This window comes from Pezoporus occidentalis, unplaced genomic scaffold (assembly GCF_034315485.1).
Source record: "Pezoporus occidentalis ecotype Australia unplaced genomic scaffold, CSIRO_AGI_Poc_V1 ctg28, whole genome shotgun sequence".
NCBI lineage: Eukaryota > Metazoa > Chordata > Aves > Psittaciformes > Psittacidae > Pezoporus > Pezoporus occidentalis.
Window position 1 is genome coordinate 304,648 of NW_026914718.1, and position 27,992 is coordinate 332,639.

At 40.5% G+C, this 27,992-nt stretch overlaps 1 protein-coding gene across 5 annotated transcripts; it reads left to right on the forward strand.

Moving 5' to 3' along the window:
• ICE1 (interactor of little elongation complex ELL subunit 1) lies at positions 1–27,921 on the forward strand. Of its 5 annotated transcripts, none has more exons than XM_062625318.1 (20): positions 5–224; positions 1,563–1,621; positions 3,121–3,155; positions 3,516–3,534; positions 4,299–4,410; positions 5,351–5,427; positions 6,256–6,293; positions 8,227–8,309; positions 8,555–8,594; positions 8,686–8,742; positions 10,777–10,866; positions 10,944–10,997; positions 12,569–12,921; positions 13,513–18,261; positions 19,990–20,158; positions 20,934–21,094; positions 23,283–23,473; positions 25,196–25,302; positions 26,028–26,126; positions 27,025–27,921. In XM_062625318.1, exons 1-20 carry the CDS (start codon positions 144–146, stop codon positions 27,204–27,206), a joined length of 6,756 nt encoding a protein of 2,251 aa, XP_062481302.1. In that variant the 5' UTR covers positions 5–143; the 3' UTR covers positions 27,207–27,921. The 5 variants fall into 5 exon arrangements, with proteins under 5 accessions (XP_062481307.1, XP_062481302.1, XP_062481305.1 ...); XM_062625321.1 differs by having other exon boundaries at positions 19,993–20,158; XM_062625320.1 differs by lacking the exon at positions 3,516–3,534 and having other exon boundaries at positions 3,121–3,160; positions 4,285–4,410.
• The last annotated feature ends 71 nt before the right edge of the window (positions 27,922–27,992 follow it).

Sequence of the window (27,992 nt, forward strand, 5' to 3'; positions counted from 1 at the left end):
CTGTCCTTCGGACGCCGCTACTCAGGCAGCGATGTCTGCACCCCCGGGAAGGCGCAAGGGAGCTGGGTCCTTGCTGAGGCGGTGGCGCGACGTGTGACGCCTCCGGGCCGCGCCCCGTGCCGCTGTCGGCGGGGCCGCTCACGATGATGCCTGGGGAGACCCCGCCGGCGGCGGGCGGGACGGCAGCGGCTGTGGCCTGCGCCAACTGCGGTCTGCTGCAGCAGGTACCGGCGGGCCGAGGGCCCCGGGCGCTGAGGGGGCGGCGGGCTGCTGGTGTCCACGGGCGGGTGGGGAGCGCCGAGTGCCGCAGTGACTGGGCTCTGGGAGAGGAGCAGCAGGGGCGAGCTTTGGCTGGGCGAGATGTAGGGAAGGGGCTGGTGTCTGCGGCGTGCCTTAGGGGGTCTGCGGGTGAGTCCCGCGGTGTATTCTCTTCAGTGCGCTTCGATGCTGGGGGAGGGTGTTACCGTCTAAAGCAGCGTGAGCAGCAGTGGTCAAGGGAGGGGATTTTCCCCCTCTGCTGCTCTCTGGGGAGACCCCCCCCTGCAGTCCTGATCCAGCTCTGCGGCAGCAGCACAAGAGAGACGTGGAGCTGCTGGATCAAGCCCAGGGGAGGCCATGGAGATGCTGCGAGGGCTGGAGCAGCTCTGCTCTGGAGCCGGGCTGAGAGAGATGGGCTGGGTCAGCCTGGAGAAGAGAAGGTCCTTAAGGGGAAACCTTAGAGCAGCTCCAGTGCCTAAAGGGGCTACAGGAAACCTGGAGAGAGGCTTTGGACAAGGGCCTATAAGGACAGGACAAGGGAATGGCTTTAACCTGCCAGAGGGGAGACTGAGATGAGCTCTTAAGTGAAAGTTCTTCCCTGTGAGGGTGCTGAGGCGCTGGCACAGGATGCCCAGAGAAGCTGTGGCTGCCCCATCCCTGGCAGTGTTCAAGGCCAGGTTGGACACAGGAGCTTGGAGCAACCTGCTCTAGTGGAAGGTGTCCCTGCCTGTGGCAGGGGGTTGGAACTGGATGAGTTTTAAGGTCCTTCCAACACAAACCATGTGTGATCTATGATCATTCACTTCCTTTCTTCAGTGCTCCCAAGCAACCATGCAATTTTATAGTATAACTCTTTGGCAATGTTTGTTTCCTGTTTAAATGAGGGGAAGGCCTTGCTGAGAGTTCAGAGGGTGAAGGAGACAGAATGAATATAGACTGAGAATCTGGGACATAGGCAGATTCAGATGAGCTGGGTGCTGTTTATTGGTAATGTTCTGGCGAAGCTTAATTTGATTTTGAGAGAAAAAGTCATGGGGACTTTAGTATGCAATGACTACAAAGTCTGAAGAGTGTTTATAGTAAAGCCTCATCTAAGTCTGCATGTTTTCTTGCAGAGCCTGCGTTCTCTGTATGTATTAGAATGTATTTATTGTGCGTTAACTTCTTCACTAAGAGAACTGAAGAAGAGGCGCATAACTGTGTTGTGTAGGACGTTAGCAATGGCTTTGGAGATTATTTACAATGTAAATAGTTCTGGGGTTTGAGGTGAAACTTTTTTACCAACTTGAAACTCTTCCTTACAGAATATAAACGAATATGTATCCGCATTAATTGCACTGAAGCAAAAAATGATTGATGGAGAGTAAGTACAATTGCACAAGTTTGTTTTCTTTTTGTTGCTCTTAAGTTCTTAAAGCAATTCAGTAAGTATGTTTTGTGGAATGTAGATATTTGTTAATGCACGAAACTAAGCCCTCCTCAAAATGAAAGTAACTTCTTTGCAAAGAGGTCCTAAGTCTAGACTGTAAGTATTTTTTAATTTGTGCTCTAAAATGTGAGTAATTGTGGTAAAACAGGGCTATTTATAAGCTGTAATAGCTTATGTATGATTATGTATAATGGCAGAAGCATCTCTTTCAAGAGATGTGTTTCATCTGTTGTGAGGGATATAGCATGAGAACTAAAAGTCAAGCACATTTCAACAGAACTTAGTCTGAGCATTAAAGTGTGAAATGCTGTTGGGATTAAATATGACTATGAAAAGTGAGGCTAAGCATCAGTCAGAACAGTAAGGTTCTAAAATGCTTCTCATAGTTTGCTCTCTCTTGTGGTTGCTTCCACTTCTTCCGAATAACCATGATTGTATGGAATAATACACTGAGATCTGTTACGTATGCCTCCATACTATGGTCTAATATCCTTGTTACAGCTCCTAATTGTAACATTTTACTTCTCATGTTCCCTTCCCCCAGTCTGGCTTTAGTGAATCTAAATCCCAGTCCTGCATCCTGGTTTCCAAAAAGTATTTAAGAGAGCCCTTGCTGTCGCAGCTGGGACCCTTTTCTTCAAAGCACCCTCATTCTTCGTCCATAGATTCCTTTTGCTGCCTCCAAACTTTGTGTCCCTCTTCTCTCTGCCATTGTACATATACATTTCCTGTGGGAATTACCTCTCCTTTAACTACTTGCAGCTCGGCCCCTTTCTTTCTTGCCTTACTTGGTTAGTCTCAGCTGCTGTGAGAGAAAGTAATGCAGCCCCCTCTGTACTCGGGTAACTTCCGCAGTGTTTCTTCTCTCTAAACCCATAGCATTTGAGGGAAGGAGAGAATAACTCTCCTTGGTGCTGCCCTGTGGCCCACTGTACACCTTGAATCAGAGCAAGGGCTACCTTCTTATGGCTGCTAAGAGAGTAGTGTAAAGACTAAAGCTTTTTAGGGTTTTTTGAACTAATTTTCTTACATTTATGTGTTATTTCCTAGGAAAACATCCTATAAGTTTGAGAACTAGGATATTATTTTGTGAGTCTATGTATATTTTTTGATTGTATGTATTTTGTTTCTTTACCTAGATAATGCTTTTTTGGTTGTTGGGGTTTTTCTTTAAAGCTGCAGGTAGTTAATGGCTACAAATTGATGTAATTGGCAGTTGGTTGGTTTCTGGTTTTGCTTTCTATTTTAAAGCAGCCTGGTTTCAGGTTTGAATAGCTTAATGAAACAGAAAAGTTATATTGACTACTGTCAAAAATGCAAGTCAATCTTTCCTTTTGCTTTATAGATAAATACAGAAGGTGTAAGGTATCATAAAATATGATTGTCAAAATCAAGTGAGAAAATGACTAATATCTGCTGCTTTTTCCTTGCAGTCATTTGCTGACAGAGTATCAACAGAAATGCACTGATATCCTTTACTTCTTGTGTTCTTACAGAATTAGTATATCAACATTTCTTACAAGAGGGCTTGAGGTGTTTTATTTAAGGTTCAATTTAAGAGGTGATGCTTCTAGTAGAGAACAGACTGAATAGGCTTTGTGAATAAAGTGGGGCTTTGGGATTATATCTATCCAATTAAGATCTGCCTCTGTCTAATATAAGACTTGATATTAACTATTGTAAATCTGTGTTGCTGAGTTCTGCAAGTCCTGTGTTTTATTGGTGGAAGTCTTTATTGGATACTTCCTTGCAAGAAGCAATTGGATTGAAATATATTTAGGGATGTTTGATAAACTGTTTTTTATTGTCTGCCTTAACAAGAGCTTACAGCTCCAGTTTGCTGAACGGTAAGTTTCATTTAAGCTATTTACTAAAGATGATATGTCCTCTGTGTCTTGGACAGTTTTAGGAGTCTGATATCGTGTAACAGCAAGGTATAGGCTGAGATTTTAATACAGTTCTTTCTTTTACCGTGGTTCTTAGGCCATAGTTAGCAAAGATACTCTTGATGAGGAGAGAAATCTGTCCTCCTACAGTACCTGTGTGAAATTCTTTCTTGGCCCTGTGTTAAATTAGGGTCTAAAGTCACAAAGGGGAGATGCAGAGCTCATCTTTTGGTGGTGGTTAAATGAAAGTGTATTTGTGGTGGCTGTATTTGTATGAAGCATTTTGTCTTAGAGTTGTGGCTATATGCTCTTTACTTGATTATAGAGGAAGATGCAGCCTATAAACTTTAAGGACTGTGTCTTGCCTCCAGATCCAACAGTTGGACTCTGCTCTTATTTCACAGTGCTACCTATACAGGGGCACTTGTTCTGGCCCTTCAGTGTAGGTAGCTGGGCAGTACTCCAGTGGCACATGCCATCTGCTTGCATCAAGATTTAGCCTTAGTTTAATGTTTTAAAATCGGATCTTGGGTTGCCTTTGAATGTAAAACGTTGGATGGAAAAATGAAAACACTTGGACTCTTAAAAGCCTTTGGGTGTGTCTCACAGCATTTTTCCTTAGGGGAAGGCAAAATACTCACACTTGCCTGAAGAGTCAGAACGTTGAGTTTGAAAGCACCCATGGGTTTTGGTAACTTCAGTTCTAATTACATTTTCCATTTCAGAGAGATCTCTGCTCTTCGTTGCCAAGTGGAGCAGATGCTACAGAAAATTCTGCCTCTGGAAAAGTGCCAGGAAGAGTTGGGTTCCTTGAAAGCTGAGTTAGAAGAGAAAAAGGTGACTTGTACTTTCTGTGTTGAAAGAAATGCATATATTTAATGCTTATCTTAATGGAACAGGCTTTAATGCACCCAGTTGTTATTTCCAGCTCATTGTGACAGGCAGTTCTGGCTTTAGGTGAAAGGAATGACATGACATCAGGTTTCAGATAGGCAAGAAGCTCTGTAGTTCCTATGATTTTTCATCAGATGATTTGCATTTTATTTCCTTATTTAGGAAGGAAGGAGATACATTCATATTCATCTGATGTTCTGTTCTGATCTTAGATTACTGAGCTCTATAACTTGCACTACTAAAAAGGTGCCAAGAGTCTGTGCAGAATAGGATTTTGCTTCTGTTACAATTTTGAACATGATTTTTCCATTATTAGTAACTTGAGTGTATTCCTAATTTCTTTTCCGTCTCTTATCTAAAACCTAGTCTGCATAATAAAAGATTTTGACTGTTCAAATCACCTCAAAATATGTATTTCCTAGACATAAACTATTATTTCTGCAAAAAATACCCCACCTTCTTCCTTGTTCTTTCATGCTGGTACAAGGTAGGATATTAACCTCTGTTTTATCACTGTGCCTAATTTTTCTTCAGTGTTAGAACTGGTTTTTGAATGCTGTTCCCTAAAAAAGCATTAGTAGCTGATGTCCTTATGGCCCTTTTTCAGAAAAAGCAGGGTTATGTGTGTTGTGTATGATAGTTGTGCTCTTGACTTCAGCTGTGAGCTCTTATCCAGATAGGTCTTGCAAGTACGTATTCAAAAGATAGATACAGATTTATTTGTTATAACTTATGCTTTTAAAGAAGAATAACCTGACGTTGCAGCTTACTTGTTTTCTCATTGAATACACCTTTTTAGCTATGCACTATATTCATTAGAATAGGTAAAGTTCTGCCATCTATTTTTGATGGCATATTTTAACTGCACTTTCTTTCTCCATAGAGTTCTCTCAAGATTTATCGTGAGAGTCAACTGGAATATGTTAAAATTAAAGAAGAAATAGTGAACAGTGATGCTGTGTGAGTGATGCTGCTTATTTTCACAACCTTTCATTCCCCCTCTTACTTCTTGCAGAGCTTGGTCTTGTACCTTACCTAGTAATACTTCACATTCTGCTAAAATTTCTATGCTTATAGAGAGAACATTCTTCATGAGTGCTCACTGACCACTGGTAGCGTCTCTTTACCAGGACAGAGTTCTCTATTTACCACAAAAGTTTCTGGCACTTTGTGTTTCTGGGATATTGGGATTTAGCGGAAGGACAGCATAAAGTGTTTACTTTTTTCTTTCAATTATTTCCCGGTTGTGTGTGTTTTACGTATAAAGTAGGGTTGGGAATGCTGAGCTCAAAACTGTTCAGGATGCATCATTGTTTTGGTTTGGCTTTAGTAAACACCTGGATATTAAGAACAAAAAGCTGTGGGATGTGAGTGATGAGGCAGGTTATCTGTGATACCTCATTGCTTAGGTCTTACTGATTGTAAGCCAGGCTTAATTGTTTTAAGGAGTAAAACTAAGCTCTACAACTAAGCATTATGTCATAGAAGCCAGTTTTCTTGAGTTGTGTTTGTAACCCCCAGTTGTAGCTGAAGGTGTATTTATGTGCCTGGATTAATGGACAGACACTCTGAAGACCAAACTTTACCTCTGTAACAGACACAGCTGTGTAAGAAGGTCAGCAACATGCCACTGATTTAAGATTTCAACTGCAGGGGCACATTGGTCTCACAGGTCCTGGGCGTAGGAAGCGTGTTTTCTCTGAAATAGGTAGATTTATTTGTTTTCCTGGGTTTTCATACAACGTAACTCTATGTGAAAATAATGTATTAATGCTTTCTTTTTTACAGGAGAAAGAAACTGGAAACAAAAGTGAAGAAACTTGAAGGTAACTTTCTACACTGTTACTGTGTTGTTGTCCTACTCCATTTCTTCATTCCTTTTTTTCCCCAAAGAAGTAATTGCAACTTTCTAACTGAGGCCCCAAGCAGCAAGGCAGTTTAGTACTGTGGATGGTGCTTAGTCTCTGAATTATATCAGCCCTCCTGCAAAATGTTTTCTGTTGAGTATCTTGGGTGGAAGGAAACTTCTGATCATGAAAACCTCAAAGGATGGAGTCTGCCCAGCCTGTCCAGGCAACCTGATTCACTTCATGACTGTCTTCATGGTGAAAAAGCTTTTCCTGGTAGCCAGTTGGAAACTCTCGTGTTTCAACTTATAACTGATGTCTCTTATTCTCCTACCATGCACCACTGAACAGTCTCATTCTGTCTTCTTGGTACCTCCTTGTAGGTGTAGGAAAACTGTTCTGAGATCCCTTCTAAGTTGTTTGATGTTTTTTCCTCTCAAGCTAACTAAATCGAGTTCAACAAGCCTGTTTTCATAGGGCATGTGCTCCAGCATTCTAATAACCTTGGCAGGATTCTTCTAGTCATGTTTATAATCATATTTAAGCATGTGGTGATCCTAATGTGTTTTCTGATTTTTAAATGTTCTGGAAATTGGCTCTTGGTTGGTTGGTTTGGTTTTAAGTAGAGATAAAGCACTTGCCTCATGGCACTGGGTTTTTCTTGTTTTGTTAGCAGAGGGTAGATATGCATAAAGCATTCTGCTACTTAATTTGCTGTACTGTTAGCTGGCAAGGCAAATACATTCATTCATGGCACATTTACAGCTGTGCTTACCACAATTTAAAGTACAACAAGCTGAGTGACTTGTATCTTAGTGTTAGAAAACCCCCAGGTCCCACTGTAAAGTACAGGCATTGTGTGTTTGTTTTGATGAGCATTTTGGAAATCCATTATGTGACAGCAAGGTTTTTATACCCTCTTGCCTCCAAAACCTCAAATTTTGGCAGAGCTAGAACAAAACACTGTGAAATAGGTTGCATTAGGTCCAATTTGAGTGACTAGCTTATCTGTTTTGTTCATTTCCATGTTTGTTAAATATCCCAGACCCTGTATTTTAACCTGGGATCTTTTGTCAGTCAGTCTGAAATTTTCCCATGATTGTTTTTTCATCAGCCTACCACCTGAGATACCTTTTTAATGCTCTTTCTTTTGATATGCTTTGTTCTGTGACCTGATCTGATCAGCAGGCAGCTTCTGTCTCTCTTTTCTCTGCTGTCCATGTATAAATTGCCAAGCTGATGACTGAGTTGAAGGTTGGATTTGATGATCTTAAAGGTCTTCTCTAACCTGGTTGATTCTGTGATTCTGATCTCTCAGGAGCTCTCTCAAGTATCTCTCTTACTTGAGGATTTCTCTAGGAACCTCACATTCAATTCTCACCTCCCTTGTCCTCTTTATTCCCACTCATCTGCAGTCTTACCAGGTGCTTGTCATTATACATTGAGATGAGGTACTGCTCTCTGTTTATTGATCTTGAGTGCTATCTACATGTTTCTTATGCAGTTGGCTATGGATGTTTGCATCTTTGAACCAGAGCCCTCTTTTAAATAAGGGACTAAAACACGCAGAAAACCCCATTGTGCCTCATTCTTAATTTTACTCTCTTTTTTCACTTGGTGTATATTATTCTACAGTACAGTATCATTACAGTATGACCCACTCTTCATGCTTGCAAGTCAGTGAGAAAAGTAATGAATGTATTTCAACAGTTTGGAGCACTAATTGTGCAGTGGAAGGTGACATAGTTGTATGCATCAGTTCTTGTCTTAATGAGCCAAAATATAACTTCAGTGTTTGTATTTCACACTTTTTCCCTGATAATTTGATTTGCAAACTGGTGACCAATACTACTTAAATTTTTCTCTCTTTTCTTGTAGTTTCTAACTTAAATTTTGTTCCTCTTTCTTGAAGAGGCTGCAACAAAGCATACCCAGGACTTCAGACAACTGAAAACTGAGAAGAAAAGGCTTGAAAACGAGCTAAAGAAGGCACAAGTAAGACTCTTCTGGTCTTTTTGATGAAGCTGCTTTTAGTATTGCTGGAAGGAAAGAAGGAAGCAACTAGTAACAGAGATACTGAAATAGTACATTTGTTAGGGATATTGAGTAACTCACCATAGCAATTCACCTGAAGAGATAACTGAAGCTTTAAAGTGTTGATTTAGCTTTCATGCTAATTAAGAGTCGATGCTCTAAAAACCATGTGTGGCCTGAAAAGTAATTTTTTTTAATTTCAACAGGGAAAACTTGATGGTGTACTTAAAGAGAAGTGCAGAAAAGGTAAGTGTTTGCCTTTGACTGCCTTCAGATCTGTGTGTCGTATTGTGCCATTTGAACATTTCCTTTTTTCCCCCTCTCCTCTTTGTAACAGTGAAGCATGCGGAGACCCAGAGTTCAAGTGAAGGTCTTACAAAAGATATAGACAAAGGTAAGATGTTTTGCAAGACTGTTCTCTGTTGTGAGCCAACTGTTCTGAATTTATCGCGGCTCTTCTGGAGTTGCAGTTTTGGGAACAGAGGATACTGACAGAAAAGCTGTAGAATCATAGAATCAGCCAGGTTGGGAAAGCCCTTTAAGGTCATCCAGTCCAACTGTTCCCCAGCACTGCCAAGGCCACCACTAACCCATGGCACTGAGGCCTCGTCTCCATGCTGTGTGAACACTTGCAGGGATGGTGACTGCAGCCCTGCCCTGGGCAGCCTGTTCCAATGCCTGAGCACCCTCTGGGGAAGGAATTGTTCCTCAGCTCCATCTAAACCTGCCCTGGTGCAGCTTGAGGCCGTTTCCTGTTGTCCTGTCCCTTGTTCCTTGGGAGCAGAGACCGACCCCACCTCACTACAACTTCCTGCCAGGCAGTTGTAGGGAGTGAATGTAGATGTAGAGAGCAGATGTGGTTGATACAAGCATTTAACACTGATGGAGGATTGATGTAATAGGTGACTATTTTCAGTTCTGCAGTAAGGAAAATACTTGATTCACTAAAATGGCTAGTCTGTTTCTTGTATCTGTAAAGTCAGTTGATATGTAATTATAAACCAGAATCCAAACACTGAGAAAAATACAAGCAATTCCATTGTCTTTGGAGCTTATTGAAATCAGAAAGGAAGGATGCAAAGCAAAAGACACTAAAATTTCTGTGTGAGGCTCTGTAAATCAAATAGCAATCCAGGATGTATAGCTGTTTCTTATCCTATTGGCTTTTTCCCCTAGTGATCTAAAATATTTGCTACAGATTATCTGGATCTAACTGTAATGGAGCAAGCTCCTTCTAAACTCGCTCCAAAGTACAGAGGCCAAACTTAAAGCAAATTTATTTGTTGCATTTTTTTTGCAGTCTTCTAAAATACTTGGTTTTAATATTTCAGTATTTAAAATAATTGTTTAAAGATTCTGAACACAATTTTCAGGTAAAAGAAGAACTTCCCTGTTCTATTTCTTGCTTTGCAGTATTTGCATATAAAATTTCTTGCCAAAATTAGACTTCTCTGAAAAAGGTACATCTTGTCAGTTCTTGGGTGTCTTGGCATACTCTTCCTGCCTTTTGGATTCTACTGAACTGGTACCCAATCTCATCCTTTAATTTTTAATGATTACAAAATGCTAAAATTAAGGTCTGAGCTCTAATATGAGCTTGAAATAGCAGCAAGGCTTTATGAGTAATGAGGACTTGTTAGTGTTCATAGCTGTCATGCAGAACTTGGCAAGTTTCCCTCTGATGTGCTGAGGTTATTTTAATACATCTCTTTACGAAGTAGTAGCAGTTTGCTGTGGCTTTTGACTTACGGAATTGGCACAAACCTGGTAGTCTCAGTTCCTGATTGCTGGATCTGATGATAGTTTTGGCATAAGTAGGTGAGGTGCGTGAGTATTTTGTTGAGGTTTTGATCCGGTTCTCGCTCTTCACCTGCCCTTCTGGTTCTGGAACAAGGTGGTTTGGCATCACCCAGCAATGGTTCTGTTAGGACTCCAGATGACGTTGTGGCCTAATAATTAATTCAGCTACATTTAATGTGTTGTTACTCCATGGTAAGATTAAGATGAGTTACTGAGTGGGCATAAAGAATGTGATATAAATACTTTCTTCCTGAAAGATCTGCGTCCCCATTTATGTTCATGTCACCTGGGTTGTTTTAGAAAGCTGTTTAATTTCACTAATGCTACATTCAAGTCTGCTTTTACATTTTACTCTGGGGACTGCTACAACTTTTTTGCCACCCTTACTATAGGAAGGAAAAGCTAAAGCCTTCTGCAACTGTTCCTTCAGTCCACTGCATGGCTATGGTCAGTACAGGACCCATTCCCTCAGTGGCATCTAGCATTCCTCTTTCCTGAAGCCAAAATGCCCCTATGTCCTTTATCTTCATTTTTGTTGTGGGTATTTTGCTGTAGGCATGTCTGTGTGAAAATAAGCACAAATTCTGAGCTCGGTGTCCTCAATTTATAAACATATGTATTTCAACAGAAAAAATAAAGCTCTTGTTAGAAGAACTCTGGCGGTGCATTGACAGTGCAACAGGAAAAAGAAGGACGCAGGAAAATGGCCCTGTCTTGGGTGAGATGGCATGCAAAATCTTGAAACCTTCTTGAAGTTGTCTCATTTTCTGACCAAAAATTGATACATTCTTTCAGCTTCTATTCAGGATAAGGTATGGCCTGAAAAAAGGAGGCTAACTGGTACAGAAGGTGGGTTCCAGTAAATGAATTTATCAATGCGCAAGTGCCTTAATGTAGTCTTACTGGGATATCATCAGGCTGGGTGGTGTCTGCGTAACACTTTTTGACAGGCTTAAATACTTGGTGTTTGCCTGGTCAAGTGTGATTAGAATATTGGGAAGTAATTGCAAATACGACTTTGAACAGCCAAGTAAAGTGGAATGTTCTGTTGTGATCTGCTTTTGCAATTGAGAAATCAGATTCTTTTACTGTCACCTGCTTTGACTGTTTCTAAGCAGTCAAAACTCACCTCTCATGTTTATTCCTTAATTAATACATCACTATCAACTCTGCAGTATATAATGGGAGTTATGGGCTGCAAGTACTCTTTCCAATCTGAAACACAAGGTAACATAGTTGGATTGGAAAATGTAAGAAGCTGTTACAGCCATTTTCTTAATTCAAATCTGCCTGAATAGTAATAGATGACAATGCATTAGTTTTCATATTTGTGATACAGAGAAAGAAAACGTATTATTTGGTGATAGCTTTCATTTTGTAACAGTGTAATAATAAAACAATAATGTGAGTAGTTATCCATATGCATGTTCACAGCAAATGTGAAATGCTTTAACTTCACATAATGGTGTCATTTTCCTTCTTATATGGTTATGATGCTTTCATTTTTCTTTTATTTTCTCTACCACTTTGTTTTTCTGTAATTCAGGCTGTAGAGATACTGTCTGGGATAAGTATCCTGCCTTAGTAAGAGCTTTGAGGGTGAACTGTTATCCTGTCTCCCCACCCTGTTAAGTCTACTAGTACAGATCCCGATGAATCTAGTTTCAGACTGTGTTGCAGTGGAATCTTTCTTCTAGAATAGCTGTAAAACTGGTATAGTTGACATTATCTTGCTTTGTCTTAGTGGTTCAAACTCCTTTGTGCATAGATGTGTTGTGGGGTTTGTAGGAGTACAGCTTTAAGTCACATCATTAAAGACAAAATCTTGTATGATTAGACTCAGTATTGAAATTTAAAGAACAAACACTTCAAAAGCCTATGCATATTGCATCATAAAACTAGGAATATAGCTAAGAATTCCCTAACTGTGTTTGTGGCAGGGTATAATTGTAACTGGCCTGCAAGCTGGCTCGAAGCTGCAGGTTACTTTAAGCTGAGAATTGCAGCCTGAGCAGGGAATGTCACCGAATGCTTGTCCTGCTTTTCCTGAACATCAGTTACTGGGCTAAAACGGAAATAAACCATTGAGCAGTATGGCCCTTCAGTCCTGTCCAGTATGGTTCTTCCTGATAAGAAAAATTGGGAAGAATCATCTTAATGATCCAAGTCAGAAGTTAGTTTAGGAGGGAGCTCTTTGCACATACATACAGCTTTCTCATGAAGAAAGAACTGGTTGTGGATAACAGCATCTGAATTCTGTAGGGAAAGTATTTCTGAAAGTGACATTAAGTGCTTCTTATTACTGATCTATGGGAACATCACTTGAAAAGATGCTAATGCATTCTTATTACTATCATGTATTATCTCTATAGAGAAAAGTGGGAGGGGAAAAAATTCTTAACAATCTTCTTGTGTCTTAGAAACTGTGCAAATCCACCAAAAGATCAGGAAATGTGATGGGAAAATGCTGTCTTGGTGTTCTTCACTGGAAAGCCCTGGCAAGCAAACTCCTGTAACAGCCATGAACCTTCAAGTGAGTACTGAGCCTTTTGGAGGTGACTGCATTGAGAACAGGACTACTGAAGAATGTCTGCACAGTGGTGAGGGTAAAACTGAAGATGTGATGATACAGACAGATGGGGCACACAGCAGTTCAGACTTCTCTGATCAGGAGCAAAAGGGCCCAGGTGGAAATTTGATGGATATATTGGATTGGGTCAGGCCTCTCCCTGCTCTGCTTTCTCCAGTACAGTTTTCACCACCACCAACAGAGGTGAGTTTCAGGATGTGTCTTACTTGGAACTAACTTGGTTGTGTAATTACTGCAAAAATGATTTGATATTCCTGGGCTTTTTTATTTTTTGAGTATCAGTATTAGTTACTCATGCACTGAAAGAGCCTCTCTATGAGTGTTTAGATCCATATGGATAGTTCTTACCTTCTAGCATACTGCATGTGGAAGGGGATAAACCATACTTTTCAGAAGTACATGTAAAACAAAGTCACACTTGTCTCAACTGCTGTCATTTCCAGTGTTGCAGACTTACAGTCCCAACTCCTGTTGGGTGTAAGTGTGGTTTCCATGGCAAAATTCCATAGCTTGAAAGTCAAGGGGAACCTGTTCAGCTGTTGTTTTCCAGTAATCTTAGAATGCAAGTAGGTAGGTAAAGAAGTCTCTGACTTTTTGGTGTGGTACTGCCCATTTGATATGAAGAATGGTGATGGAGAAGGATGTAGTTCTGTTGATCAGCTTTAATCTCTCAAAATCACTGCATGGCAGGGCCACCAGTGTATTTGTTTAGAAAAGCAGATCTTAAAGCTGGTACCAGGCTTTGGAATATTAACTTTGGTTTTTTTATTAAAGGATGCATTGTTTGGAGAAGACACAGGTTCCAGTGATGACGAAGTTGATTGCAGTGCTTCTGCAGCGGAGGATATTTTACAAGAAGATCGAGTTCATCCTCAGAGTTGTAATGCATTGAGCTTCAATGAGGAGTGTAACAGTCAGAGCAAATCATGTGAGCATGGTCCTGATGCAGAAGTCTCCCAAAACCTGAGTTGGAATGAAAATAATGTTCATATCAGTCCAAAGATGTCATGCAGAGAGGAGGGGGATGCTGAAACAAAGCAAGCTGAAGGTGCTACTTTAATTACAAACATGAAAACTAACGATGATTGTTTGGAGGAGAAATCTGAGAACATGGAAGCTGAAAAGAGAGAACTAACTGAAGTAACAGCACATGAACTGGAAGCCATCAGAGAACAGAAAGGAGATAGTGAGGACATGCACTGTGAAGAGCAAGGTTCTTCAGCTGGTTTTATGTTACAGAGTTTCAAGCCTCAGAATAAGATGGAAAAATGTAGTGAGGTAGAGCAAACAGAGGAGAATGTAACCTTAATCAGAGCTGTTGATGATGAGGGTGCATGTGAAGAGCCTGGTGAATTAATGAAAGGAGAAAGAGATGGATTATCAGGAGAGAAAGGAGCTCCCAGGGCAGTATGTGTTCCCCAAAATGTGCCTCATGTGCCATCTGAGGAGTGCATTGTGCTTCAAAGAGAAGATTCTGAGGAGAAATCTGATGTGTTGATACAGAATGAAGTGGTGGAAAATGAATCAAAAAATGTAATCAAAGTAACTAATATGGCAAGTGATGTAGGGGAAAATACAGAAGAAGTGAAAAATGGAGCAGAAGTACCAGCTGCAATACAGATGAAAGGACCCTGTGCAGAGGCAAATAGTGAGACAGAGCTCTCTGAAAATGTAGTGTTTGATTCCAGTAGTTCAAAATCCTTCTGTGCAGCAGAGTGTCCTAAAGACCTGATGATACAGCGTGATGGGGAGGGAATAATTATAGAGACTGAGGCAGACACTGGAGCTGATGAGATCTCTGTACACTTTGAGTGCTCTGAAATAAAACGCGACAGTGAAGAGATACTGGAGAGACAGTGTGTACAAGCAGTAAAAGATGAAGCAGACAGAGAATGTGATCCAGAGACTCTTAAAGTCTCCGGATGTTACTTACCTGTATCTCCTGTTGAAGGAATTGGAAATGTATTGTCTATGGATGACACAGACAAACATGTAGGTATGGAGGGGACTGCTTTGTCAGCCTTTCCAAAAGATGAGCAGCTCAAAACTGAAGACAGGAATAGAACCAGACCTGAGACTACTGCACTAGCCATGGAATCTAACAGAGAAAGCATTCCAGAAACAGCTGAATCATCAGAGCTACTCCACAGAGCAGAAAATGGGAAATCAGTGGATATGAAGGAGGGGGGATATTTAAAAGGCAAACCACACCAAGAAGATGATGGTAGGAATTTATCAGAAGGGAAGTCAGAGTTGGGAAGTACACTTGCACTGTCAAGCACAGCATGTGTTACTGGTGCTGAAAGCAGTGTAGCCAAGCATGAATCCTCTGTGTTAGATTTTCCAGAAATACAAGGTGAAATAAACCAACCTGAAAACCTGTGTAGTGCATTAGAACACGGGTTGTCCAAAACGCAAAACTCTGGAGTGTTTGAATCTCAAGACACTGAAGTCAAAGTTAGTCTAGAAGATTTTGGAGAGGGAAGCAGTGAGCTGTTAGAAGGAGTGGATACCACTGAATCTGTTTTAGCAAAAAGTAATCTTCCTTCTGAGGCACAGTTTGCAAAACCTCTGAATCGGTTCTTGGGAACTGAAAATGTTAAATGTGATGACATCAAAGGGGAAATAAACAAACAAAGCAAGGAGCTGGTGTCTTCCAGTTCATTTAACTGGGAAGGGAATGTTGTGAAGACAAATAATGTTTCAGAGATCATCTGCCAGCCTGCTTCAGAAATGGACTTTAATAGTGGCTTGGCTTTGTCTGCTGAGGTGGGCTGTATAAATGCTGAAGAAACAGATGCTCCTGTGCAAGTGGGAGCTGGCTTGGGATCCACAGTGCCTCTTGATCTCAATTTCAATCTTCAGCAAGTTGAGAGTTTTGTTGAAACTAATGTGACAGAAATGGCTGCTGCTTCTTCCCATACATGGGAAAACAGAGGAGAGAAAAATCGTGTTATGGACAGTGCGTGTAGGTGTTCTTCAGAGAGCTTGGAAGAGAGCGCAGAGATCCTATCTGCTGAAAAAGACATCATGTGCAAAGAACTGGGCTGCCTTGAGAGGGTATACATACACCAAAATGAAATGAAAATACCAGATGAGAAGGAACAGACAGTTGATAAAGAACCTCCTGCCCCTGTTAAATCGCAGCTCCTGCACGCAGACTCTTCTGATAAGACTACTTTTCCTCCTCAGAAGTTTGATTGTCAAGAATCAGGATGCAGGACTTCTACACAGGAGGTTACAACAGATCCTTCTAGAGCTGGTTCAGTAACAGCGCGAGGGGAAAGCAAAGAACTGAATAGTTTTGAGGCATGTGGGGAAAATGACATAAAAATGTCTAAACCTGATTTTGATGGGCCAGAACAGAGCAATGAATCTGAAGAGAAAGACTGTTCTGTACAGAAACACAGAGATGTGAAATGTTCTGAATGTGTTCCCATGGTCAGAGAGGAACCCAGAGCTTCCAGGAGGCTTGCAGGGTGTGCTCTGGAAACCAGTGATGAGACTGTTGACACCGACTGCCAAGGATCTGAACTTCATTCAGCAATGCACCCAGGAAGCCCTGTGACAGTTGGAGAGCTAAAAGCAGACACTGTGGTGGATATGGATACACACTGTGAAACAAACAGCTCTCCAGATACCTCAAATGAGTTGTCAATTGTGGCTGGGGAGGGTAATCCTAAAGACTTAGCCTTCTGGACAAAAGAGTCTGTATTGGTAACCTTTGACAGTGCTGAGGGTGCCAGTGAATGTGTGGTAGACTCTAACAGAGCTGAATGCATCAGTGACAGTGAGGGAGGCCTGTTAAAAACTGGGACATCGAAAGAAAGCCCTGTGATGCCAAATGCTTCACAAAATGGATTACCAGTATCTCAGGCGTTAAGCAGATTCTCAGAAATGGTAAAAACCAGTGGATTAAATACAAGAATGTTAGCACTTGGCAATTTCTTGGAAGAAAATGATGCTGAAAAATGTCAGCCAAAGGTAGAGCAAAATCTACTACACAGTGTTGATATGGGGGTCTCAGTGTCTGAAGAATATAATCGTAGTCAGACTTCCAGTTCTTGCAGCACAGGAGAAAACAACACTGATGTTATCCTAAATGGTAGCAGTAGAAGAAATACATTTGTCAAGTCTCTTCCAGATCCAGCCCTGTGTGATGTAGAGTGCAATTGTCACAAAGTTAGGCAGCCTTCTGAGCCACAAAACCCGGTATTTGAGAAGCCATGTATGCTAAAGTCAGAATCTGGTGTGGGTGATGCTCTCAAAAAGAGAAACAGGTTGAAGTGTTGTAAAGAGCAAGAACCATCTGAAGTCTTGACTGCTTCAACCAAGGCAGCTGCCCAAGCCATGTGTGCCAAGGTATCAAAGAGGCTGTCTCAAGGTAAAAGGAAAACAAAGACTCTCAAAGTCACTCAGGCAGTTCTTGCAAATGCTGATACTTCTATGCCAAAAAAATGCTCACCTGAGACTATAAATAAAATCAGGCAAGAGATAGGTCCTCCTCTGCCCCCCTTGCTCCTGCCTTTGATGGATACTCCTCCAAAAGCCACTTGTACTGTGTCCCCAGCAATGTCTTCTACTGGTCGATCCTCTTTGCTTTCCCCTCTTGATGACCTGATATCGCCGTTGCGTGAAACTCCCATTCCTCCTCTCATGTCTCCGTTAACAGATACGCCACCAGTAAAATCTGCTCTTTTGTTTTCTCCTCCCTCACCCTCAGAAATGGCATTAGGCAGAAGGATTCGCTCCTCACCCCTGAAATTCTGTACTTCCATTCCAAAGCATGCGCTTCCAGTCCCAGGAAGGTTTCCTCTGTTGGCAGCTGATGGTGCTGCTCCAGCTCCCCCTCAGGAGAACTCAGTGAAAATACTGGACACCATGTACCCAGAGCTGTCTGCAAGGGCAAGGACACTAAACATCCTCAAAGGCAACATACACCTTAACCGATGTGCTTTTTCAGACAGCCAAAGTTTGCCGGGACCTGTGGCTCAAATTGGTGGGTTCAAAGCAATTGCATCTACATCAACTGCTTTTGTTAAAACTGGGGGCAATTTGAAGTTCAGTAGTAGCAAAGACCAAGAGAAAGATGGGCAAAATCAGCAGCTGTTCTTAAGCTCATCAAATCATCTTGGAAAACGGACCCTATTGCCAGTATCTATGCCAAGAAGCGCAAAGAGACTGAGGCTGGACAGTGAACCACCAAAGCTGGAGCCCGATGATATTGCTGCTATAGGAAACACTAAAGAGACAACCTCTGGAACGCAGGAGGCTTTCCATGAGAAAAACTCTGAAACCAGTGACTCAGTGCATGGTTCCAGCTCAGAAGCATCACTACCACTAAAGAAAGCTGTTGATACTGACTGTCAGAAAGTTTCTTTGGCATTGAAGAGAATTGCCGAGTCCTGTTTTGACTTGTTACCAGTTATTAAAGGTCATGTGTATGTTGGCAATATCTCAAAGATTCCAGTAATGAGAGATGAAGAGAAAGAAATAGTCTATGAATTTGGTGTAAAAAACAAGGTAAGTAGCATGGTTCTTGTGTTTTAATAATGATTTCTGTGCAGATGAAAAGGTTATAAGCATGTAATACTTGAATTCTCAATTTTCAGGCAATCTGCAGGGGCAAAGTGTAGTCCTGAAAGGTTACCAGACATCTAAACTTGTAAAACTTAAGAAAACATACAACTTCACAAGAAATTACTGTTCAGAGGTGTCCAAGGTGCAAAACTGCATTTGTAAATACATTTGCTCTTCTGATGCTTACATAAACCACTTTGTTTTTGCAGTATTTTTTGTAGTGGATAGCATTAACAATTGTAAAAGGAGTTCCTCTAGAAGTGTGAGCTTCAATTACCTATATACTGCAGTGTATATACAATAGTGGCACGCTTTCATTCCATCTTTATTATTCTACATCACAGTGCTCAAATGAATTTCAGTGGAAAAACCTTTCATTGGTTTGTGTCTCAGAACTTGCTTAGCATCAGTGTTTAAAAAAATTCACTTTAAATGCCATCTCTCATAGATAATTTGTGCTCTGCACCAGAGCAATTCACCAAGTGATGCTTGGCAGCGTTCTGCCCTGTTTCAATTCTTGAATGTAATTAAGTTCTCCACAGAAGCTGCTACCAACTTCTCAGGTCATCTTTGTTAGGAGTTGCCCGATCTGGTAACTTCATAGAAGCAAGGCTGCAACAGCTTTATGTTTCCAGGTCCAGCCTGTAGCAAGGCTGAGTACGTATTCCTAATAGGCACACGTGGACACTATGTGTGCCTAATCTTGTTCCCTTCTCTGGTTGATCAGGACTGAAAACCTGTTAGTGGAAAATGCGCACATATACATACACACATATATATATATATGTACACACATACACACATACAGACAGTATGGATCCCTCCAGTAGCTAACAGTTAGACACTCGGTATACCCGGTAGGTGACTTCTGTTCTCCCCTCTTATCTCATGATCTGACAGACTTACAGACCCAGAAGTACACACACATCCCTTCAGTAGCTGGTCCAGACATACAGTCTTGCCTGCATCTGACCCTCAGACCCCTGGTCTTTCAGGTAGCTGGCTTGGACCTTCTGGTTCCTCAGGAAGCCAACACTCAGACTGCCTGGTGTCTGCAGCTACCCACTGCAAACCTGTGGCCTCTCCAGCACCTGGCCCCTGAGCCTCTCGTTCTGCTCCCCAGTTCTAGCTGCCCCACTAAAAGTCCTATAGTAAGTCTTGCACAATCCCAGTATTCTCCTTCCTTACATCTTGCACTGAGTTCCACAACAATAACACCCCTTCTCCACCTCCTGCAGTGTGTAAGGGATGTGTAAGGGATCTGGGAAGAGACTCTGCTGTTGATTAAATACTAAGTCTCACATCTGGACAATGTTCTCTGGGAGTAGCCAAGTCACGGTGCTTCATTAGGTTGTTGGGGTTCCTCTACCTCTCATTATTTCTCTCCTCACTTTTTGTTTAAGGAAGATAGCTTTTAGTCACATAACTAAACAATTTAAACAGTAGTAGTCCCATTCTGCATCTGTTTAAGGCATGCTTATTCTGCGAAGTTGCTCCTCAGTCTTTTTTCTTCTGCTGGTCACATCTGATGTACTTTTCTGCTTTCTTATATGTATGCAAACAGTGTTCTTGCAAGTAAGATAGTACTTCTTTTTACTTGTCATACCACTGTAATGGTATCAAATATTCTCAAGTATATAACAGTCAAACAATCTTTTTTGTGCCTTACAGCAGTTAGCAGAGTCCTTGCTGCATGCTATTCTCAATAAACTCAAGGCTCAGAAGAATGCCACAAATTACAGTTTCAATCAGGCTCTGTGTCGAGTCTATACAGCAATTTGTCGACAGTTGGGAGACCTGGAAAGAGCTCGCCTTTTCTGCTATAGCCTGCTTAAAGAAGGTATAGTATGACACAGTGCTCTTGTATCTTCCATATGCTGTGTGTCTTTGTATGGTCTTCTGTTCTTCTGGGTAACATCCAAACTTCAGTAGCTACCTGCAGATTTCTGTTGAATGATTTTCTGTTGTATACTTTGAATTGACTAAATTCCTGTAGCGGTGGTTCTACGGTTTTAGTGTTGCTACCATAGAATGGGTTGGGTTGGAAGGAGCCTTAAAGCTCATCCAGTTTCATCTGTATTTTTTGAGTGTGAACAGCTGTAAACACATCTCAAGGGTTGATTTGTTTTGTTTGATTTGATTACAATGTATTCATTTTGGGGTTTTCTCTTTCATGTAGTTTCACATATTAATTCCCATCAGAACTACAGCAACACAAGTGTGAGCTATGTGCCAGCTACACAGTTGCCAAGTTGACTATAAACAGCCAGTACTACCTCATTAAGACTTGCATCATCTCTTCTCTTGACTCCTTGTCTATCGTTTTTTTGATCTGTTCTCCAGGTTTTTTCCCCCTAAAAAAGAGTGAAATTACAAGGGGAGGATGGCTTAAGGGGAGGATTTTTTTTCTTGGGTATTCTTTCCTTATTTAATCTCAGACTGAGATGTACCAGTATGACTCCCCTTCCCTGAACTGCAGTTGTTACATGCCTTCTGTGCCTCTTTTCCTGGTTAACTTCCTAAAGGGTGTAATAACTTTTAATGCCTGAGTATAATAGGGTTTTGTTTTTAAATGCTAACAACTTACTTTGTTCTCTCTTTTTATTTCCCCTTAGACTTTCCAGACTCAGAGAAATTGATTTTATTTATCACAAATGTATGGTCTGACATATTCATCTTCCAAAGTGCAATTAGCAAAGCTATGCAATTAGTTCTCAGGCGGAGGGCAAGCGAGGAGATGCTGACCTGCTTGAGTGCTTATCTCAGCTGGGAACAGGTAACATCTGCTTTCACTGTCAGTATCTGTCTGCATTGGTTGTACTTTAATCCACTCAAGCAGCTTACTTCTGATGAAGGGTATGAAGGTACCCTGTGAATCTGCCATGGAGTCTGTACAACTGCACAGCTGATGTTGCTTCAGGGCTTTTCCTGTGGTTGTCTACACCCTACTAGAACACAATACTTGTTCTCGTTCTCCATATTAAATACTAATTTCTCTATTAAACATTAAAAGTAAAGATTGTTTTTAAACTTTGACCAGAGTGTTCTTGGTCTAGGGAATTCTGTCACTCTGAACTGTGGCTTTGATATTCCTTGAGGTGGTTTTCTTTGTTTTGTTGGATGGTTTTTTTAGTATGTATCTGGCTTGTCTCTCTTTCCTTGTTCTCTGTGTAATAGGTAATTATTTATCACAGCTAATTTCACAATGAGCCTATCTCTTTTTACTTATGATCCTTCTGTAGAGAAAAGACTAAATACCCATTTATCACCAGACAAAATCACCCAACAAATTTTATAAGTAGTTGGCATGATCAGTACAAAACTGTAGTGATGGCGAAAGAAGGATGAGTAATGTCAAGGACCAAAGGACTTCTGAGATTTGGCTTCAAGTCTCTGAGCCTGTTGCCAAATAATGCAATTGGTCAGTTTTCATCAGGCACATATTGCCATCCTGGAAGGGGTGTTGCAAAGAGGAAAAATCGCAACACATTTGGTATCAGTAGAAGCAAATTTCTATCATGCAGAGGTGCTCTAGCCAGAGGTACTTTGTGTCTGGAGGAAGAGTTTGTGTAACAGGCTTCTTTGCTTGAAGGCCAGGGCCCCAGTAGTTTTGAAAACCTCCTATTAATGCCAAGCTTGCTTTGTGGAAGTGCTGTAGTTCTGTAAGTATCAAGTGAACAAAATAATCTTGACTGATAGCTCATCTATTCCCTATCATAACATGCTGCTCCACAACTGCCCTGGGTATGGCAGTTAGGCTTACTGCTGTCAGCACAGCTTTTAGGCGGTGTACCCACTGGAAAAAGCATGATGATTTGGGGTTTTTTTTTAGATCTAAAACCAGCCCTGGATTTAATCTGGTACCACTGGAATTACAGCCCCTGTAAACCTCCTGACTTGGTGCAGGTTTACAGTGGGGCATGAACTTGTGTATGTTTCCTTTTTGATTAAATTACAGCTGCGGTGTAGCGTTAAGCTCTGCTATTCAGAGTTATGCTGTACTGTAGTCCCTGTTTAGCAAAGAATGTGTATTCTCCGTTCTATTAGGTTGCAGCTTTCGCTGTCATGCCAATAAAGATGCACACAAGTATCTCTCAGTAGATGTTCCTGAAAAACCTAATTCGGTGTATTTGCACTCCCTGCCTTTATGAATCTCTATGAAATATGAAAGCAGCAATATCTGGGGAGAAGTTCCTCAGGAATCCCTATATTGATGATAGCAGATGACATCATGCTATCTGTAGTATTTTTTTACTTAGGTGGAAATAAGGGACAAATTTCAAGTGGATTGTGATCGGCGATTTGTTATACACATAATTTCATGAAAAGGTTATTCTACTTAGGAAAGTAAAGCTCATGTGGAATGGGTATTCGTTTCTTGGTCTAAGTATGCCATTTTAGTGACTTGCAGTGCTGCAGAACTTGCCAATGCTATGAGCTTTTGTACTGAGCATGTTTATGTGATAAACATAAGACTTTTTCCTTACTAATTCAGATACTCAGAAGATGCTTGGTTTTAAATTTTCTTGCTTGTGTTATCTACTGAATTAGAACTGATTCACATGGCATGTTTTAGTAGTTATTACTACCTTAACTACTGAATATTGGTGCTTGGAAATTAGCTCTTAATGAACAATAAACAGTAACAAATCCCAGCATCAGCAAATCATTTTAAAACATCCCCAAATTGAAGGAGGAGTGAAGAGAGTGAGTGTGTAGGGTTTTGGGGTTTTGTTGTCTGGGTTTTTATTCCCCTTAAACTCTCCTTTTAGAAAAAGCATCAAAAAAAATACCAGTTACTTGATTTTGGTTTATGCACTGGTTTTGTTTGTGTTAAGTCAAACCCAAAGTTGAATTTATGGTATAAAGATGCTGTGGACAGTTAGAATCAAATCTATGTAAAGAGTTTGGTTCTGGGTTGGTGACTTTTCATGCATTAAGATAATCACCTTCTAAAATTCCAGAGTTCCTCTTTAGATGCTGGGATTATGGTCTCAAACCTGCTTTTAGAAATGCAGTCATGTCCAAAAGTAGAATTTCAACCAAGTGAGCAATATGGAGAAGATCTGAGTGAAGATGCTTGGCAGTACATATTTGCTGTTGATCTACTTTGCTCTCACTTGAAGTGGGACTGGACACATGACAATGTTATAAGGTATTGTGGCAAGCAGCTCTTTCGGATGTTTTCCTGTGTAGGATTTTTGTGGTTGGCTTGGTGGTGGGCTTTTTTTTCCCCCCAAATTTGAGACATTGACTTAGCTTTTCACATAATATTGCATAGGTATTTAAAAATGAGCGTGGTTTAACCTGATGAAACCTAGACTCCTCTGTTTGTGTTCCTTGTTTTAAAATGGAACGAGTGATCAATGAAGAAATGGTATTGGTACAAGAAATTAACCCTGTTTGAACCATTTGAATATTAAGAATTGTTTCTAAAATAGCTACCAGTGGACAATTGGGAAAGATTCTGAGGTGGATTTTTTTGTCAACGAAATAAAATGATTGACTGTCTTCCTCTGAACTTAATGGTTGAATTCTCTTCCCCCCCCCCCCCCCCCCCCCCAAGAAAATGAGGGTGGAACTTTGCATGTGTTACATGAAATGTAACCATAGCCATTAGCATACTATCCTGATTTCAGTCTCATTTTAATTCTAAAATCCTTGTCATGCTTAGATTCAATGTCTTCAATATTCTTTGAATCCTGTAATGCAGTGCATGGACTGCCACCATACTTAACTTGGTTTGAAACACTTCATTTTTATACCTACACTGATCTGACAGCCCCTTGTTTTCCATGTAAAGGTTCCACAACCCAGCAGAATCTCCAGAGATACGGCATTTGTTTAATTATAGCATAATATAATCACTGAGTTTAAAGGAAATGTAAATAGCTCACAATCATCAAGTTTTTTATACACGTTCTATGCTTTCAAGTAGTAAAGAAGTTATTTTTACTGAGAGACTTTTAAAATGAATACAAATTCGCTTCAGTGAAAGGTATTGCAGTTTAACTAAAGCCATACAGAGTTGATTGTGTGGAGCTGGGCTGGTAATAGGTAACTAGGTCTATTAGCATCATTTGGAGGATTAGAAAAGCCTTCTCTCAGGTCCTTTCAGGTTTAAAAACAAGCATCAGATCCTACCTGTAACATGCGAACTGTGAATTTTCAGTCCTACAGAAAGCTCGCATGAGATCTTAGCATAACGATTGAAAGTAACGCAACTTCAGATACATATATGAAGTCAATAGAGTAAGTTCTTGACTTGAGGTAGTGATGCAAGTGTTGCAGGGAAATGAATACAAGATGAACAGGAATGCAATTCAGTACAGGAATGATTCCCTCAGAAAGTTAGCTTTGATTCTTTGGGTTTAAAACCTTTAAATAACTCATATTTGTGGATACTTGGAACATTTTGAATTCCCCAAGAATATGAATTAAAAATGCAACTGGAGCTTTGGAAATAGATGGTAAACAGAAGAACCATTTGCATTCATTATTGTATGAATATAGGGATGCTGGGGAGGGACTCTTCATTAGGGACTGTAGTGATAGGACAAGGGGTAATGGGTTCAAACTTAAACAGGGGAAGTTTAGATTGGATATAAGGAGGAAATTCTTTCCTGTTAGGGTGGTGAGGCACTGGAATGGGTTGCCCAGGGAGGTTGTGAATGCTCTATCCCTGGCAGTGTTCAAGACCAGGTTGGACGAGGCCTAGGGTGACATGATTTAGCGTGAGGTGTCCCTGCCCATGGCAGGGGGGTTGGAACTAGGTGATCTTAAGGTCCTTTCCAACCCTAACTATTCTATAATTCTATGAATATTGTGCTGCCCCTTCATGCAGTGTCAGATTACCAGATTCACTTACCTTTCACAGCAAAGTGCTTTGGCCTTCTATGGATAAATGGATAAAGAAGAGAAAGGGGCCTGAAACCGCTCAGTCCATTTCTGACAGTGTTACAGCACTGATCCTCAGGCTAATTGGTAAGTAATCTAAATTCTTGGTTGCACATTTGCTTTGTGCAAGTATGTCTTTTGCAAGTGTCAGCCTGCCTCAAAAGTGAATTGAAGTATTTGGACTTTTTTTTTTATCTTGATTTTAATTTTTTTTTTCACATTTTTCAACAATTTTCACCTTAAAAACAGTTTACAATCCCATGCAGATATTTTCTGTTTGTCAGCCTGTGCAAAGCAGGTACTTAAGTTTCTCTGATGTTACTTTCACTACAAAATAACAAATACCAATATGTTCTATGTTTTTAAAATGAAATTGTAACTACATATGCTTTATAGCAAAGTGTATAAAATAAGGGTTTGTTTGCAACATAATATGTCTTCTTGCAATTGTAAGATTCATTTATTTGGGATCTAGATGGCATTCAGGTAAATAGATAAACTTTGGGCTGCAATAGGTGTTTGCTGTATATAGGCTATATAATATTGTTTGTCAAAGAGAAACTGCATTCCTTGAGTTTTACACTTACAAATTGTAAACCTGTAGGAGTTCAAGCTGATGGAAAATGCCTTGGGGTCTTTAGTCACAAAAGGAACAGGACAGCTGTTGTTCCCAAGACACCATGGTAACAGGAGTGAATAATTTTTGTCATTGAAATTTGAATTTTCTGTTGATACTTCAACAATCCATCAATCTAAAAATTAGGAGGTTGACTGAATATCAGGCACATAGTAACCTTTCTTTTTTCTTTCAGGTCGATTGGGCCAGATAGGTTTGAAGGAAGGATATCTTGCTGCAGTGAAGAATATTAGTTCTGTAATTGGACTGTTTGTACAGCAGGCAAAAGAGGAAGGTAATGTTTATTTAGCAGAACTTCAGTGTAACATCTGCAGTGTGAAGCTTTGCCAGTGTAAACAAGGACACACAGAGATTGAGACACGAATGCCAAAGCAGCTTGCTTGTGCAGTTGTATGTTAGTGCGTAACAGGACAAACAGCTCTCAGTTTGAATCCCTTTCTCTTCTGAAGTTAATGAAACATGTATGCTCATAATGAAACATGTTGCCTTTTGTTTAACACCATGAACAAATCTGACATAGTTTCAACCACCTTGGAATTACACTGCTTCATGTAACAGCATATAAACTGCCTCAGAGAACTTGAAGAGTTATCAAATTTGTTACCTGAGCAGCTCATGCAGAAGCTTGCTCTTAGCAAGATTGTTGTGTTGAGAGATGATAACAAGAGAGTCAGAATTCCTGAGTGAGACAAAGCAGGGCAATTAGGGCAGCAGAGATCTATATTGCTAAATTATTCCAGAGGTTAAGCACATTTTGCAGTGAAGCAGTGGTTGATGTTAGGGAGTTGTTTTGAACCACTTGTATAGCTTTTCTTCTTTGCAATCTCAGGTTCTTCCAAGTGGTAAATGTCTGTTTCACACTGTGTAAATCTGACTTTTCATAAAAGTTGATCACCCTTAACTAGAGTAAAATCACTAGATGTGAGCATCTGTTATGCCCTTTGAATACTGAAAACCTGCTGAATTCAGAAAACTGGAAATTGCTAGTATGAAATGAGGTGTTAAGGAATTTGTGTGCAGGTTGTCATCTTGCTGCTTTCTGGATTTAAGCATCCCAATTGTTGATGTGTTTTAATTCCAGTTCTTGAACTCATCTATAGGTTCACGTTTCCCAGGAACATTAATTGCATATCAAAGTTTCTATAAACTTCATTTGTGTTAACTTTTTGCAGGTGTTCCCTGGGGTGTGCAGCTGGCAGCCATATATTCACTGTGTGACTTGGCTTCAAGCAACCCAGAAGGTATTGTTGAGGCCATCCACGCTTGGAGAGCAACAGTTCTTAACAACATCCCTTTTGCTGTCACGAGTAGCATAGCTAAAATCACTTCTCTGTGTAAAATGGAGCTAAACTAAAGTCTAGGGAAGCGGACTGAATTAAAGGAAGAAGTGCCTTATTTTACTAAGTAGTTGGTCCCAGTTAAAAACAATATGTGCTGTGGTCCTTTCTTATTATGATTGTTTTAACAGAATGTCTGATCACACAAAGCAAACTCAAGTATTTTATTTGGGTTTTCTGTTTGAGGGGTGTACAAAAAAATAGGTAAAAACACTTGCTTTTCCTAATAACTGATCAGTAATCTGAGAACCAGTGTGTCTCCCGCTCCTGAGATACATCTGGTTTGATATCAATAACGATTACTAATAGTTTACTATTTTATTTCCATCAGTTTGGAGCATGGGATATTTGACGCAACAGAAGATTGAGCCTGGCTGAAAACCTGGCTCTGTCATTTTGTATTATATTTATAAAGTAACTGATAGCAGAACTTTGCCCAGATTCTGCTTTGTTTTGCTTGAGTAGCCTCATAAGCTTAATTTAAAATACTTGTGTAAGAAAGATAGGAATTGACTTGTTGTGTAACAATCATGTATAGAGTAACAGAGATACTAAATCTCTGAACCTGTATATATGGTATTCTGATAATGTGTCTCACATTTGATATTGTTCCACTTGGGGAATTTTGTGTATGTAAATAGAAAGTTGGCTCAACAAAAGTTCACATTTCTAACGATCGCTTCACTACACCCTGTGGTTTTGTACCTTTCGTAATAAAAGAAGCAAACACCATTGTGTTCCCGTTGGCCTTTTTAAACTGCCCAGAACGAACTCCTGTTTCTGGATTATAAACATACTGTTTT